General features: G+C 33.3%; 1 protein-coding gene across 2 annotated transcripts in view; it reads left to right on the top strand.

The window, feature by feature from the left end:
• The window catches only part of LOC111707800 (synaptonemal complex protein 2), a 21,323-nt gene continuing 4,854 nt past the window's right edge, over positions 1-16,469 (top strand). Inside the window, exons 1-16 of one of the 2 annotated variants that reach the window (XM_023480961.1) lie at positions 1-172; positions 772-896; positions 1,412-1,570; positions 1,869-1,946; positions 2,241-2,348; positions 3,703-3,807; positions 4,155-4,295; positions 5,049-5,142; positions 5,778-6,049; positions 6,334-6,575; positions 7,325-10,252; positions 10,353-10,414; positions 10,779-10,825; positions 12,332-12,404; positions 15,468-15,519; positions 15,592-15,980. In XM_023480961.1, the coding sequence (XP_023336729.1) occupies positions 98-172; positions 772-896; positions 1,412-1,570; positions 1,869-1,946; positions 2,241-2,348; positions 3,703-3,807; positions 4,155-4,295; positions 5,049-5,142; positions 5,778-6,049; positions 6,334-6,575; positions 7,325-10,252; positions 10,353-10,414; positions 10,779-10,825; positions 12,332-12,404; positions 15,468-15,519; positions 15,592-15,980 (4,950 nt within the window). In that variant the 5' untranslated portion in view covers positions 1-97. The remainder of the gene's footprint in view (positions 173-771; positions 897-1,411; positions 1,571-1,868; positions 1,947-2,240; positions 2,349-3,702; positions 3,808-4,154; positions 4,296-5,048; positions 5,143-5,777; positions 6,050-6,333; positions 6,576-7,324; positions 10,253-10,352; positions 10,415-10,778; positions 10,826-12,331; positions 12,405-15,467; positions 15,520-15,591; positions 15,981-16,469) is intronic. The other variant, XM_023480968.1, reaches the window with a different exon arrangement.

Below are 16,469 nucleotides of genomic sequence, written 5' to 3' on the forward strand. Positions count from 1 at the left end.
TTAAAATCATAGAAATATTGCAAAAAAAGGATTAAAGCGAGTTATCTGCGGAATGTAAAAAATTTTCAGAGACATTTGAAAGGAGTAAAATCTTTAAATGGAATCCAACACCCCACCGGATATTGAGATGAGTTTCGAGGAAAAGACTGAACAGATTCTTTGTTCTATCAAGGTAGTGAAATATGTGAATATACAGTACCCGACATTTGAGTTGAACGGCACTTAAAACTCTATTGATGGCACTAGCTGTGTTCACACTAGAACGTTGTTTTAGGCATCAAATGAAAGCGAAGACAGACAGCTTTTTGAAATGTACTTTGAATTTCCTGCACGTTCTCCAAGTTTTCTAGTGAATAATCCGGTCAAAAAGTATTATGTCACTGGCTTGTTTTAAGAGATTGTCAAGAAATGGTTCGAGTACAAGTCTAATATCACCATCATCAAGCTAGGGAAGAGTCCTAGCCTGATTCCCATTAAGAATGCTTGGAGCTGATAAATTAAGAACTAAAATATGCTCAAATCAATTTTAACAACATTTCAGGAGCTGAAAAGAGTCATTTAACTGAGCGATGATGTCTAAAGATGGACAATTATGGATGACTAGATACTAGCCCTTTATTTTTGAATTTTTTTTTAGATATATCATTACAATTTCAACCTGCACAGTGTAAACTCGATCATTTAGTTAAGACAACGGCCAACTCAAATGTCGGGTACTAAAGTAAAAACTGTTAAAAATGAAAAGAGCAAACAGCCCAAATTAAAATTTAGGATTTCCTGGAAAAGGATTTCTACTCCCAGGGAAACAGGAACTGTGAATCTCTTATCATGGCAATAGAAAATGTGAATATTTCCAGTTTACAGGAGAAAATATCAATCCTGGAAACATTACTAAGGTAATCTTTTAAAACATTAATGAAAGAACACATGGATGTTATCGTCATAGAAAATATTGGCAATTTATTTAATTAATTTGATAATTTAAAGTTGTGAACTCGCCAATCAAAGGACATAACAGGTTCATTTAAAAATACTTGTTAACAACGTTACAATTCAAAAAATGAATTGAGTCTTTGTAACAAATTCAGAATTTCTAATATCTATATTTTTTCCGCCTGATGGTGAAAACCTTTGATATTTCAAACTAAGATTCTTTCATCTAACAGAATTCATAGTTTGAAATATCTAAGGCCTACGGCATTGGGTTGCAAAGATAAGGAGATTAGAAAATTATAGTTTGTGACAAAGACTCAATTCCTTTATTAATATCTCGTTTAAAGGACCTTCTGAGCTTGAATTCAGGTTTATCAAAATGCAATGCGTAATTTCAATGTCCGATTTACACAGTATCCTTAAACCAGTATACAGTATCCAGTGTGGGTGGACTGTTATAATCTTATTTTATGTTCAGGTTCTATATTGATCAGCAGAATATCTGTGAGTCTAGTGAGTTGGAGGAGCTGAAGGAGTACCTCATAGATCTACTCAATGTTTACTTAGAGAACTCACAGATAGCTAGACGCATTCTTCACTACTCCGCTAAAACTATGCTAGATATTGCCATTTCGAGGTTAGCTTTTTCTTAGTTCTTAAGAGTTTCAATTGAAAAATCATATTCTGTCGTTGTAATTATAATTACATAAATCATTTCTTAATTTCCGCAAAACTCCAAAATGTCTTAGACGTCTATACATATATTTTTGGTTGTAAATATAAGAAGAAACTTTAAAACTACAAAATTATAAAAAGAGATGCATTACTCATTCATTGCGTCGGAATGGTTGTTAGATCCTACTGCAATGTTTAGACAATATAGTAGATTTTGATATTCTTTAATTAAGGAATGATAATTAAATGGTACATTTTAGTAATTTTGGTCCTGATGTTCGTGTACAGATTCTTAGATTCTTCAACGATTTCTTTTCAAGCAGTGACAAGGCACTCAGGTACTAAATAAATACACACTTTAACTTGGGAACTCAGGTCATTGATGCAAGTGGGCTTTTAATGTGTTCATTCTGCATAAAAGATTTCTTAAATATATAATATATATATTTATTGTAAGTTGTCCATTTTATTTGTTTTTTTTTATCGCAATTTGGAAATAGTTCTGGTTTTAAATTAATTTATTTGCATAAGTTTTGGATCACTGTAAGCTGTAAAAAATGTAAGTAATATAACTATTAACTTTGTGTAGAAAGTAGAAATCCATATCTTGTAATGTTGAAAAATATTTCCAGGAAAAGAGTAAGTGAAGGATTAGTAGAATATCTACCAGGATTAGTTCATTACTTGAATATGTGCGGAGACTTCTTAACCCAAGGATCTGTTCTAGAAACTATATTCAGGTATTAATCTGATCCCCTCCAGATCTGGGGTTATTGAGCTTTGTAATTCTCGCGTAACTTGGTGACCTCATAGCTCCTCCAGTTGATTTTAAGCAGAAGAAAGGAAAATTTATCCGGCCCCGAAATTCAAAATATTTTTGTTTTTACGAGAATCTAAATACATTAGAGATTTTATGACTGAACTCAGAGGAATGAACAGAAAAAATAGTTTCTATTAAATTGTAAACTGTAATTCAGTATCTTTTAAAAAAGAGTATTGTTTATGTCCAATTCTTTAAAAGGTTTAATACCCCTCCTTAAACAAGCCGCCCACCCCTCCACCAATCGTAAAAGTTTGTTAATTAGATCGACCCCCACCACCACTTCATACACATACATCTAAACAGTTTGTTTTAATCTTCGTGACAGAAACAATCTCCAGGAATAATAATTGTCTTAAAACATTTTTTAAAAAGTGAATATTTGCCAATTATATTTTTTCCATCTCATGATCTGAGTTCGTTTCCCTTTTGTCCATTTGACAGCCCAATTTTTTTTTAAATAATCTTTTTTGGTTTGTTTATTTTCTTGTGGTTTAAAAAGAATTTTTTTTATTTTAATCGATTTTGATGGTTATTATATCGTTAGAACTGACGAGGGTCAGCCCAGGCCGAAATATATTTTCAATAAATGTGGAACTAACATCTACTTTTTTTACTCTACAGAGGTTTGGTCCATCACCATCACCGAATTTTAAATTTTTGTTCTTCTCAATAGCTCTTCTATATGTAGAGTTATGATTGAAAACACAAGATTTCAACCTTACGTGCAATTTACTTCAGTTGGACGTGCATTTCTGTACTATATATTTTCTTAATCTTATAATTTAATTATATTATAAATTTACAATAATTGTCGAGGAACTGCTCTGTTTATTTCATTATTGATGCAAAGTGACCTTAAAACATGATGATTTTTTCTTGTTTGTGAATCCGAAATAAAGAATCTGATAAGAAATTTTAATTTTATCAAAATTGATCACACCTAATATTTCCCGTTTTAGGGCGAAAAAGTAACTTTATTGCTTACACCAGGGCGAAAAAATTAACTTTATCACCCTGCTATTAAAATTTCAATATTTACACCTAATATTCCCCGCTGTAGAATGATAAATTATTTAACAACAGGGGAATAAAGTAATTTTATCGACCTTCTATTAAATAAGGTGGGTAAAAACAAGATTGAAGAATAAAACTATATGTTGTATAGGGTATCATTTGATCTCAAACAAACTAGAAAAATTAAAAATCCCGCCAAAAACTTTTCGTACTTAATGATACCCATTACAATAACATAAATAGATGTAATATTGAAGGATATGTAACTGCCTGAACCTGGAGACCTTATCCCGAGATATATTTCCGGATCAAGGTCTTAGATCCCTCTTTGTCAAGTTGAAGGATTTTGATCCAGTTGCAAGGCAGGAACTAGTTCGTTGTTTGTTGATAACGATAAACTTGAAGTTTGTATCCTTATGAACGTCTAATAGAACAAACCTCAATTTTTGTAGTTGTTGTTTTATGTTTTTGACGTAGAAATCCACACATAAAAATTCAACTGTCAGCGTAACTTTAAATAACCTTCTGTAAAGAACGTAATCAGATAATGGGTATACGGGTATACTGTTGTGAATCGTGCATTGCCATGCTTGCATGGAGGGTCACTCGAAAATACGCATTCAGTCCCTTTAATTCAGTTTTGATTTAGTTATATCACACAGTTTTTTTTCCATTATGCTGATTAAGAGTCACTAGTTCCGTTGTTCAGAGTATTATTGAATTTATTAAATGGAATGATGGGAGCAGGATGTTTGGTTCATTCTCTCCCTGCTCTCAAATGTACTGTCGGAGATATACAGATATTCAGTCCACCGGAGTATTCGCATTTCTGGGTTGATTTCTCCCTCAGGTTAGTTTATTATTGTACTCCACCACCCTCCATTCTGACTTAGATACCAACAGGTTAACTCGATAGTTTTTTACGTATTTCTATTTTCAAGACCTCGACAACCGCAATTTTACAACTGAATATTTTTATCAGTTCTTAGAATTCCAAGTATTTCCTAGATCCTCTAATGTCTTGAATTTTGGGAGACGTAAAAACTTACTTAGGTTTACAACGTGACTTTCTTAACTTAATTATAGCTTATAATTGATCATTTCCATCTAGAGTAAAGTCAATGAAAACAATGGACTGTAGAATCTATAAAATATTGTTCAAATATGGAAGAGACAGATGAATTATTTATTTTACTGAACAGAAACGTGTAATTCAAACATTCCAAGCGTTTTAAAGAAATCCGAATGAATAATTTTGAATTGATCTTAATTCGACCTTGAAGTGATCTTAAATAGAATTTGAATTTATTTTGAATTGATCTTAAATTGAATTTGAATTGATCTTGAATTGAATTTAAATTGATCTCGAATTGATTTTGAATTGATTTTGAACTGATCTTGAATTGATTTTGAACTGATCTTGAATTGATCTTAAATTGATCTTGAATTGATCTTGAATTGATGAATTGATATTGAAATGAACTTAAATTGAGTTTGAATTGATTTTAAATTGAATTTGAATTAATCTTAAATTGACCTTGAATTTATCTTAAATTGATCTTGAATTGATCTTGAATTGAATTTGAATTGATCTTGACTCTAGGTCTGGTGTACTCTCCATCAACTATGTAAGGGAGAAGGACGAATCGAATTTGCAGTGGGAATGTCTAGCTTTGGAAAAACAATCTGTTATTAAGGAAAAAGATATTGATTTTTTTATATCACATGTTTCGATTTCAGCTAAAATACACAACAAAATCATAGAGAGAAACTGAACACTTATCTCAAATTTTTCTAATTCTACAGTGATAACAAAAAAACTCTGGAAAAGTAAGACAACTTTGAGAATCAAGTTTTAACTTTAAATAGTTCAATAACCATCAAACGCAGCAATTGTGCAGTGTAAACAGACCTATAAGTGTCTGGTAAAACTGATTGCTTACACTTAAGTATTGCTACAATGTCGGCTTTCCTATTTCATTGTTTTTTGGTTATTACTCTTTATATCTTTGGAACCTGATTGTGTAAACATTTGATGATTTTAAATTAGGTTGTTTGATCTGACATAACTCGAAGTTTAAAATATCTAAGTTTCAAGACTTTTGGTTACAAAGATATATGGATTAGAAAATCCGAGAGTGTGGCAAAGGCTCAACTCTTTTTTAATTTTGACTCTGATAATGTTTAAAAACTGGAAGTGTATTTCGAATTGAATCTCATTAATTGAATTCATCCTAGATTAAGAAGTAAGTTTAAATAAAGTTTTTAACGTTGAATTCTAGATTTGAGAATTAAACTCGAGTATTATAAATCAAATCTACCTGGTGGTAAGGTGACTGTGTTTAAGAAAGGACCTGGAATAACACTAAGGATTGAAGTAGATGCCCTGGAGTGTATGATACAGGATGCTCGGTCGGATATTATCCTTCTTGTCCTACAGGAGAATAGTATCCTGGAGAAGATACTCCGGGCTCTATATCCTGGTAAACTACTTTTTAATGGAGAGGAGAGAAGACCAGTCCTGGATACAGGCGGAGTCTATGTCACCGCGGGACTCATCAAAACTCCACAGAAGTCTCAAATGGCGTTGAGAGTACAACCAAGGTAGTTTAATATTAAATCATCTTCTTTCGAATTGTCATTAATGAAAATGTGCATTGAATTCAACTAAGAATCATTGAAATTGAGAGAAATGATCTTTTAAAATATTAAAGAGTTGTGATCAAATTAAACCAATGATTATCAAACTAACCCATTTTTTAGTTCAATATATTTGTTATTCTCTGATGAAATAGTATCAAAATACGGCACAGGGACAACATTCATATGGAAATAAAACATAATTTTGAATTTGGACGACATCTTGGTAATGTTTCTTCTTGTTGCAGGGAAATATCTCCGGTGAAATGTGTGGCCGAAACATCAGACGATAGTGATGCTCTTCCGTGCGCTCAGAAGAAAACTTGTTTCTCCTCTTCAAATGAATCGTCCATTCCTAACGCTAGATCGGTCATCCCTGCCGCCGAATCGGCCGGAAATGCCAATAAACCGTCTGGAACTGATGTGTCTAGAGCATCCTTGTTCAAGATTTTGAACCTCTCTGTAGTTGCTCAACAGGAAGTAGAAGCAGGTATTCTCTTGATTAAAAAGTATTGCGAACATACAAATAGTTTTCTATTTACAAATTTTCCTAGCTATGCGTGGAAATCTAAGTTTCCTGGAAACCTATAATAAATTCTCTACTTCCATTATCTAATCTATCCCTCATTTAATCTGATCATACTAACCTTAAAGGGACTGTAAGCGTAATTTTAAGTGACCCTCCATGCAAAGATGTCATTGCCTGATTCACAACGGTACTCTTGAAATCTTCATCTGAGCAGGCGATTTAAAAAATTCAAGAAAATACGCTGTCGTTGGGCCTTATTTGCTTCAGCTTTCGGATTTAAGTTGCATATAATTTTTCCACAACTTAAATTTTCCACTAAAACTTCCCAAGTCGAAGCTTTCAATCTTGTGACACAAGCTTTCGTCAGAGTTGGGTCTTAGATTTGGTTTTAAAGCTGGGTATAAGGAATTACGACCCGAGTCGAAGCTTTTAATTCGCGTCCTCTGACCAATAATGTTGAAGATATTGTTTTTGTCCTGGGGTTGAAAGTGTTTGTTTCTGATAATTCCTATGTTTTCTCGCAGTGGTAATGCGCAGGTCACTTTTGTAGAGAGAATCTAAATTGAAAACCATAAATTAGATTTTAAAATTACAAACAAAGGTATCTAATTCATACTTGATCAGACAAAGCTTGAGATTACGCTTACAGTCCCTTCTCGAATATTTTTGTTTTGTTTATTTTAGTATTTTCATCTATTTTTACTTTTTAGTTCCGAAGGGTAAAGGATCGAAATGTTCCTTTTTAAGCCTGAACTCTGGTCCTGTCTATCCTCCTACATCTTCACCAATGGTTGTCAAGGTTTCAGAAATCAAAACTGTTCCTATACCTCTGGAGGGGTCATCACCTTTTCCTAATTCTACTCAACCCAACCTTTCTCCACCCCCTCTACAAACCAGGGAGAGAAAAACAGCTGGATTTGCCTCAGGAATCATATTAACGCCTAAACCAAATCCTTGGGAGAAAGGATTTAATGAAAGGACAGATAAAACACAAGCAATGAAAGAGGGAAAATCCAAATATCAAGTTCTTCCAGGGGAATTAAATTCTGGAGCAAAGATGTCTGAAGTAGACAAGAGATCGAAAGGAAAGGCATCTTTATTTAACATGAATTCAGTACCTAGATCTTTTCCAGCAGTGAGAGATGCGAATAGTGTTAGAGATAGAGCTTTGCCAGCTGAAATTAATACAGGAGCAACATCTTTGTCAGCTGAGAAGGATACAGGAGCTAGAGCTTTGTCAGCTGAAAAGAATAAAGGAGCAACATCTTTGCCAGCTGAAACTAATACAAGAGCAACATATTTGTCAGTTGAGAAGAATAAAGGAGCTAGATCTTTGTCAGCTGAGAAGAATAAAGGAGCTACAGCTTTGTCAGCTGAGAAGAATAAAGGGGATAGAGCTTTGTCAGCTGAGAAGAATAAAGGAGCTAGAGCTTTGTCAGTTGAGAAGAATAAAGGAGCTAGATCTTTGTCAGCTAAGAAGAATAAAGGGGATAGAGCTTTTTTAGCTGAGAAGAACAAAGGAGCTACAGCTTTGTCAACTGAAACTAATACAAAAGCAACATATTTGTCAGTTGAGAAAAATAAGGGAGCTAGATCATTGTCAGCTGAGAAGAATAAAGGAGCTACAGCTTTGTCAGCTGTGAAGAACACAGGAGCTAGAGCTTTGTCAGCTGAGAAGAATAAAGGAGCATCATCTTTGTCAGCTGAGAAGAATAAAAGGGCTAGAGCTTTGTCACCTGAGAAGAATAAAGGATCTAGATCTTTGTCAGCCGCAAAGAATAAAGGGGATAGAGCTTTGTTAGCTGAGATGAATACAGAAGCTAGAGCTTTGCCGTCTGAAAAGAATGCAGGAGCAAGTGCTTTGACATCAAAAAAGAATTATTCTGAAACAAACGATATTTCATCATCATCTCAGAAAAGTGTAGATGCATCACTTACAGTTAATAGATCAGGAGAAAAAGCTTGTAAACAGAAGAATTCCGGATCAATGACTCCGCCTGCTGAAAGGAATGAAGGAATATTAGATGATAGATCTCTAATAGTGGATAGTCTACTATACACTAGAGATCTGCCAGAGAATCTTGGTGCTAGACCAAAGCAAAGGCTTCACCCAGCCTCTGTTATGGATCTAGGTTTGAAACCATTTGAGAAGAAAAACAATAAAAGAACTGTACAGGAGAAAGTTATGAAATTCGTGAAGAAGAAACCAACCCAACCATCAGGAGAAATCACAAGTCCTCCTCCGTCCGGAGACTTTAACCTAGCAAGCAATCCCTTTATTAACGCGTCCAAGCTTACTAAGAGCGGAGGAAGAATTCGAGCAACAAGATTTACAAGAAAAGCTGGGAAAATGAAATGTCTTAGTTCTAAACGAATCCTAGATTTCAATTCTCCGCCGACCCTAGATCTTGAGGAGGAATCCAGGAACACTTGTTCTCCGAATATCTGTAATGAAACTCCAGTTAAAGACAAGTACAGGAGAACAACGCCATCATCAAGAACCAGAGCGATGAGAAGGAAGAAAAGAACTTGGACCCCAGTCTATTCAACTGAAGCCCTTGGCTTTGACGGAGAAGAACCTAGAGGCTTTGATCGATCCGTAAATAGGTCCATTGATAATGAAAGTTTTCTACATAATGATGATCTAGACGCACTCTCCGAATCTCTAGGAAATTCAAGTAGGAATAAGAAGAGTTCTTTACAAGGCATTCAGAAAACTCTTAACTTCGAAGATGAAGAAGAATTTAAAGACCTTGAAGACTCCCAATCATGTATTGAGGAAAAGGATGAAGTTGCAGAAAATAAAGCTGGAGATCTTGTGATAAGTCAATCTGAAGACAGCAGTAAAGGAAAGAAAAGAACTGGAAAAACTCCTGTTTGTTTAAAGAAAACTCTTAACCTTGATGAAGATTATGTAATGGAGGATGAAAGTAAGAAAAGTTATAATAGTATTGCATTGGCAGATCTTTCTTACAATGAGTCGGAAGAGTCGAAAGAAAGTGCCAGATTTCAATCAAACCATGTTCAGCTAGACAAAGGAGCAGCCAGCAGTACTCAATCAACTATTATGGAAGAGTCCCATCCTATACTAAAGCAAGATAAATCAGAAACTAAAAAGAAGGAAGAGATCTCAGGCTTGTACTCAGGAACACAAGATCAACATCATCTTCATCCTCAACTAATTCAGGATTATGAAAAAGGTTTGGGATCAGATCGTGTAGAAGAGGGGGACGTAGATCTCAAGGAAAATCAGAAGATCAAGGAGAACAATCAATTGTTTCCTGAAGAGATGTTGGATCAAGATCCGAAAGACTTCTCAGTTACTGAACCAGGAGATGTTTTAACTGAATCTAATGATGTTTTGGAGGAAATCCAATCCTACTCTCAATCTGGAAACAAGAAGAATAAAAATGAAGAGGAAGACAGAACGAAGCAAGACACGACAAGGAAAGGGATACAGAATAAAACAGAGAGTAAAGAAGTTCGGAAACTGGACCAGAAAAAGAAGAAAGCAGAACTACTTCTTAAAGATTGGGGGTTTGATGAATCTCCACACACAGAAACTAAGAAAACAGCGGGCACAGAGTTCCAAGTCAACAAGAAGACGGATCCAACCATTCCAACTGCAAAGTCTCTAGGATTGGAAAACAAAGAGTTTGAAGACGAATGTTCTAGACTCAATGCTAAGTCTAGAACCTGAGTCTTAATACTTTCGTCTTCAAACGCATTGTTTTCCAGTAGAAACAGTGCTGCATCAAACTCCTTCCATCAGGAACTCAGCTAGCTCAGAAAATATCAAGGTGAGATAATCTTATTCACTATTCAGGTACACAAACCACAAATCATATAATCTCAGAAAAGAAAATGCACATTTTTATTCCTAAATTTTTTAGTAGATCTTAAGATAAATTGGCATCGAAAGCACCTTTACGTTTTAAGTCCTCAAGCTTATCAGTACAGTACTTGGATTGTTGAAGAATGAGGAATGAACTCGTTGATCGTTAGATCTCATCCTTAATCGTTGAATTTGAACTATTTTTGATTTATATATTGATAAATTATTGAAAACTAGGCTACTATGCAAGGCCAGGAGGATTGTTAAAAAGGAAATGATTTTTAAAATTTTCCGTTTTCAGTCTGTGTATGTAGTATTCCTTTATTTAGGTGATATCTCCTGAACAGAAACGGACTAACAATCAAGTACAATACGGGTAAGCAATTTTTATAAGATAATTCACCCCAGTCGGGCAATTTTCAGTTTTTAGCGTCTCAATTTAATTTTCACCGTCGGAACAATAGAAGTGCAGAACTTTTTTAACCAATGTATTATTTATACGCCACCCCATACACACAAATAATCAAGACTAGTTTTAGAGTTTATTTCTTTTGATCATCAGTAAGCTGTGAAGCTGAAAAAGTACACATAATTAGCATGATATATTTATAAAATGTTTTGTACATTGAATGTTATTGATATAACGGATCACTTCTTGAGATATGATTAGTGAGCAAGTCTTTACTAATCTTGATCTCCCAGATCATCTGCAACATGACGATCATTATTTATCATGAAAGCTTGGGATTAAATATTACATGTTTACAGTTTTAACATTTAAAATGTGCCAATATTATTTTCCTTTAAGAGGCTGGATAAAAATTTTGTTTGCGTAAAATCTTAGTTTTTAAAATACAGAAAATAACATTTTTATGTTCTTTTAACTTGAAAATTGACAGGATAAAAATCAATGTTCTTGATTATTTAATCATCCTGCATATATAGTTCTTGAGTGGATCACAATGGTTTAGCCTTCTTCTTTCAGACTGTAGTTTATCCTAAAATAATAGTTTAGTTTTTACACCAGTCATTTGATCCGAGATAACATGTATTTCATATCTTCATAATAAAAAAAGACATTCATATATATACATGTAACTTTTCAGTCCAATCTAAAACTTCTGTTAGATTAAATATTTAGTTTGAAATATGAAAGGTTTACACCATCAGGTTGCAAAGATATAGGGATTGTGGCAAAGACTTCTTTCTTAGTATCTACGTCAAAATTTAGGTGCCTCAGACTATTAGTTTCACATGTTACTTGTTTTAACTGCGATACGACTAATTTAGTGTTGAATAAAGACAATAAAATAGTCCTCACTAAAAGCCTATGTATAGTTTTGACCAAAGAGAATAGAATATATATTAGAGTGGAATTTACTAGAAAAAAGTGTAAAACGGCCATTTTGTTGTACTGTTTCCATACTGCAGGTGTACTTCACATATTTGTGCTATATAACCTTTCGGGCCCTGGAACATCATTTTATAGAAAATCTAAAATTAATATTAAAAAAAAAAAACCAAATTATGAAATAGGCTGGTTTTATAATCGACCAATGATCAGTTCACATAGACTCTGCCTTTCATTTTACAAACGATGATTTTCCGTTATAACTATAAATCAAATGATGTTTTTTATTCACCTAATTCATTTTACAAAGTTTATTTAAAAGCTTTAAAAAATTCGAAATTGAAATGGATGTCCAGGAACATAATGTATTAATGTACTCTACTGCATATAATTTGTGAACATTTACATGATTTGTACACTTTGAACTTTCAGTATGAAAGGGACTGAAAAAAAGCATACCGAGGGATTGACTAAATTCCACTCTAATATATATTCTATTCTCTTTGGTTTTGACCCATGGTTTAATCTAAGGACAAAGAAGAAACCTGAACCAAGGGCCAAGAAGCGCTCATTTATTCAGCCTCGACAGCATTCGTTTTTAAAGGTAAAACAAGTTTTAATACAGAAGCAAGTAGAACAGAAGGTTGTGTTGAAATAACTTTCAACATTCATTTGTCAACCTATTCATGATTCTTGAAACAATAATCACGAAATTCTTCTAGTCCTGGGCGTGAGCATTTCCATTTTCCGATCGGGATACTTTTTTATGCTTTCAATATTTCAGGAGATATCAAGAATTTCGTTCAGATTTCTATTTATAAAATAAAACCTAAATTTTCGAAATTTGAACAAAATTCTTTACCTATAAATTTGGCTTGTCTGTCTGTTTGTTTGTATGCCCTAGACGTCAAAACGGCTAAACCGATCGGGCCCAAAATTTTTTGTGGGAAATTGCGTCACCCCAAATTTTTTTTATAAAATCCGCGTAATTTTTTTATTTGTTTTTCAATGTTATAATGAGAACATGTTCACAATTGAATTAGAAAATGGGCGCCCTAAAAGCCTGGTATATTATATATATACTTTGCTTGTATGGATGTGTACTCGTAACGTTGTTTTTGAGACTTTAAAAACATTAAAGTTCTCTCATACCCAGTGTGAGTAATGAGTATTTCCTGATAACCAGCGCACCACTTTTATATACGAGTGTTATAGTTTGCTTTATTGAAGTAGATATTGCCAACTTCTATCCTCACACTGGGAAATGAAATTAAACTAATGAGAGATTACAAAATATTTTCTATATATTTGTTTTACAAATATTGCATCAGGTCTCAAATAATAAGGTTTAAATCTCAAATAATATAAATTAGAGAGGCAAAATGTTCTTTTATATAAAAATACACTTACAAAGTTGCTCGGGTTCGAGTTTGATATGAGCAACAATTTTCGAAGAGATATCTTTTGCTTCATTCAGAGTCTTCTTGGGTGTAAAAGAAAGTTCTAGGTGAATTATGATTGAAAGACGGAATTCTTTTGAATCTCTTTTTTATCAGTTACTGGGCTTTTAGGGCGCTTTGCTCTCATCTTCTATTTCAATTTTGATTATTTTCTCCTCTTATACATTGTAAAATAAAAACTAAAAAATGTTCGCGGATTTTAAAAACAAAAATTTGTGCATTTTCAAAATTTAACGACAACTGAATTTTGTTGGACGCAAAATTTTGAAATTTTGTTCATCTATAAACCTTCCCTGGGGACATGTGAAGTCCCTTAAAAAGTTTGGGCCCGATCGGTTCAGCCGTTTTGGAATTTAATAGATACAAACAAACAGATCGATGACAAACAAATAAAGAAACAGACAGACAAGCAATATATATATATGTATAGACTAGGCTTCGCGCCCATCTTATATTTTAATTGTGAACATTTTGTGTACATTGTAAAACAAAACAAAAAACTTCGTGGATTTCATAAAAAAAATTTCATGGATTTCAAAATTTGATAAAAATCGAATTTTGTTTGAGACAAATTTTTGAAATCTTGATCATTCATAAACCTTCCCTGAGGCCACGTGAGGTCCTACACAAAATTTGGGACCAATCGGTTCAGCCGTTTTGACGTTCATTGGTTGCAAACGGACAAACAAACAGGCAGACAAACAAAGTATATATATGTTAGCAGTAATTGCAGTTCACCTATAGGTGTGATCCTTAAAGTAGCGAGGGGATAATATAAGGAAACCAAGGAAGACATCCTTGAGATTGTTCTCCGATCTTGAGAAATCATAGGAAGAAGGAAGAGGACTTATAGCTTCAGACAAGTAGACAATTAGAACCATGGAGGCGGAATAAGACCAGAGCAGTGTAGACAAGGTTTTTAGAGGTGGAAGACGCCCTCAGGAAACATCTCACGAGGTGGAGTACGTGTATGAGATCAATCAGACGGAGTTTATGAACAGGATGGAAACGATACTGAATACATATGTTTTAAGTTAACTAAGTTCATGTGCATAATATTTCACTGATAAATATTCGATATGTTCAAGGTTTTAGGTTCTGGTCAAGAATTAACAAATATTCACCTGTAGATTTCATATACTCGTCGAATGATGATATAGTTTTGTAGATGGTAAATTTTAGGTTTAATGTAGGATGGAGGAAACACATTGTTACTAGATCTATACCACTAATGACTTTGCTAATTAGCCAAGTCTTAGTATACCACCTTTATATAACATCTTTACAAATAATTAAAATGTTAGCTCAAGGCCTTTCATATAAAACTGGAAGTTGCTTTAAAGAGATGAACCCTCGTATAAAACTGTAGGTTCATTCAACCCATTCTTCGTCTGGAAAAGACGATTATATACTTTTTGATAATTTATTTATTTCCAAGCCAAATTCTCAAATAAGATATATAATTTATATAAAAAACTCATGATTTACATTCTCATGGTTTGACAAGGATAAAATCAAAATATCAACATAATTAATATAAAATTAAGGAATGAAAAGTTTTAGAAATATAGGAGAAAGTTTGAATTTTCATGTGTCGATCAAGTTTCTTTTTTCTCCGAATCTAGGTTTCACATTTCACACTCAGCACATGGATCTGCTTTTCTCTGAGATCTTCAAAAATCCTGAACATTAAAAGTTTCTAGTAGATCCTCAGATTCCACAGGGTGTATGTTTGTCCGTTAGTCCGCCTGTATCCAATAAACGTCAAAATGGCTTAACCGATCGGGCCCAAATGTTGTGTGGGACCTCATATGACCCCATGGAAGGTTTATGGAACATCAAAATTAGAAGAAAGACCTGGAAAATATTTTTTTTTGAAAACGTGCTAATTCGAAAAGAAAATCCACCAAAAATTTGAAAATGATATAAAATTGCCGACTTCCGCAAATTATTTCAAAGTTCAAAGAAGACCTTCAAGTCGTCTTGCTACTGACAAGTTTCGTGGGACACCCTGGACCTTTTTAGATTCTAAACTTTTTATAATTAAGATACAAGGGTGAAGTTGCAAGGATGGAAACCTTTTGGAACAAAATGAGAATTAGTATTAGAATTAAATCACCACACAATTTAACTCTTTTTATGTTGACGATAAGCCTTACCTATTCCTATGATGATTACATTTATTATAATCCGAGATTTGTTCTAAGGATATGAAGGCAAGAGCTAAAAAGCAACAGAAACCCGCCATCCAAACTGAAGGTGATTAATTAAGAATTCATATTAAAAAATTTAAAAGAATGCATGATAAAACTCATTTATAAATTTAAATAGGGAAAAAGAAAACTAACTCTAAAAAGTGTGTTTATGATATTTCTTCCTCCCCTCCTCCCTTCAAATACCAGAGATTAACCTATGGACGCAAACCAAAGAAGAAACACAGCGGGAATATATTCTCTGATGATGAGGATTCGCCGGTTGATATTAATGAGGAACTCAGGTTTGACTGGGAGGTCCCAAAGTTCCGCGGGAAGTGTCAGATTCGGAAGAAGAACGAGATCAATGATGGAGGAAAAGGAAGGATTGCTAGGAAACCTCTAAGGAATCAATCGTTCCAAGGAGATACAGAGATATTAAGATCTGATCCTATCTCTGATCTAGCCGAGATCTCAAGTATGGCTGATATCGGATCAAGAGAAGATATAATTGAACAATTCTCGGAGGTAAATTTTGAATTTTAAAACAAGACATTTTTTCTTGAAAAAGTATTTAAAATAATCAAATCTTGTTTTGTTTTTGTGAGTATCTAGTTTAATCTTGGTAAATATTGTACAAACAAAATATAAATAATAAATAGTATAGTTATCTGAACTAAGATTAATCTTGGTAAATATTGTACTAGCAAAATATAAATAATAAATAGTATAGTTATCTGAACTAAGATTAATCTTGGTAGATATTGTACTAGGAAAATATAAATAATAAATAGTATAGTTATCTGAACTAAGATTAATCTTGGTAAATATTGTACTAGCAAAATATAAATAATAAATAATATAGTTATCTGAACTAAGTTTAATCTTGGTAAATATTGTATTAGCAATATGAATAATAAATAATATAGTTATCTGAATTAAGTTTAATCTTGGTAAATATTGTTGTTAGCACAAATTCGAAATATAAGGAAGACGATTTTACCGATTCAGATGCCG

This window comes from Eurytemora carolleeae, unplaced genomic scaffold, assembly GCF_000591075.1.
Source record: "Eurytemora carolleeae unplaced genomic scaffold, Eaff_2.0 scaffold105, whole genome shotgun sequence".
NCBI lineage: Eukaryota > Metazoa > Arthropoda > Copepoda > Calanoida > Temoridae > Eurytemora > Eurytemora carolleeae.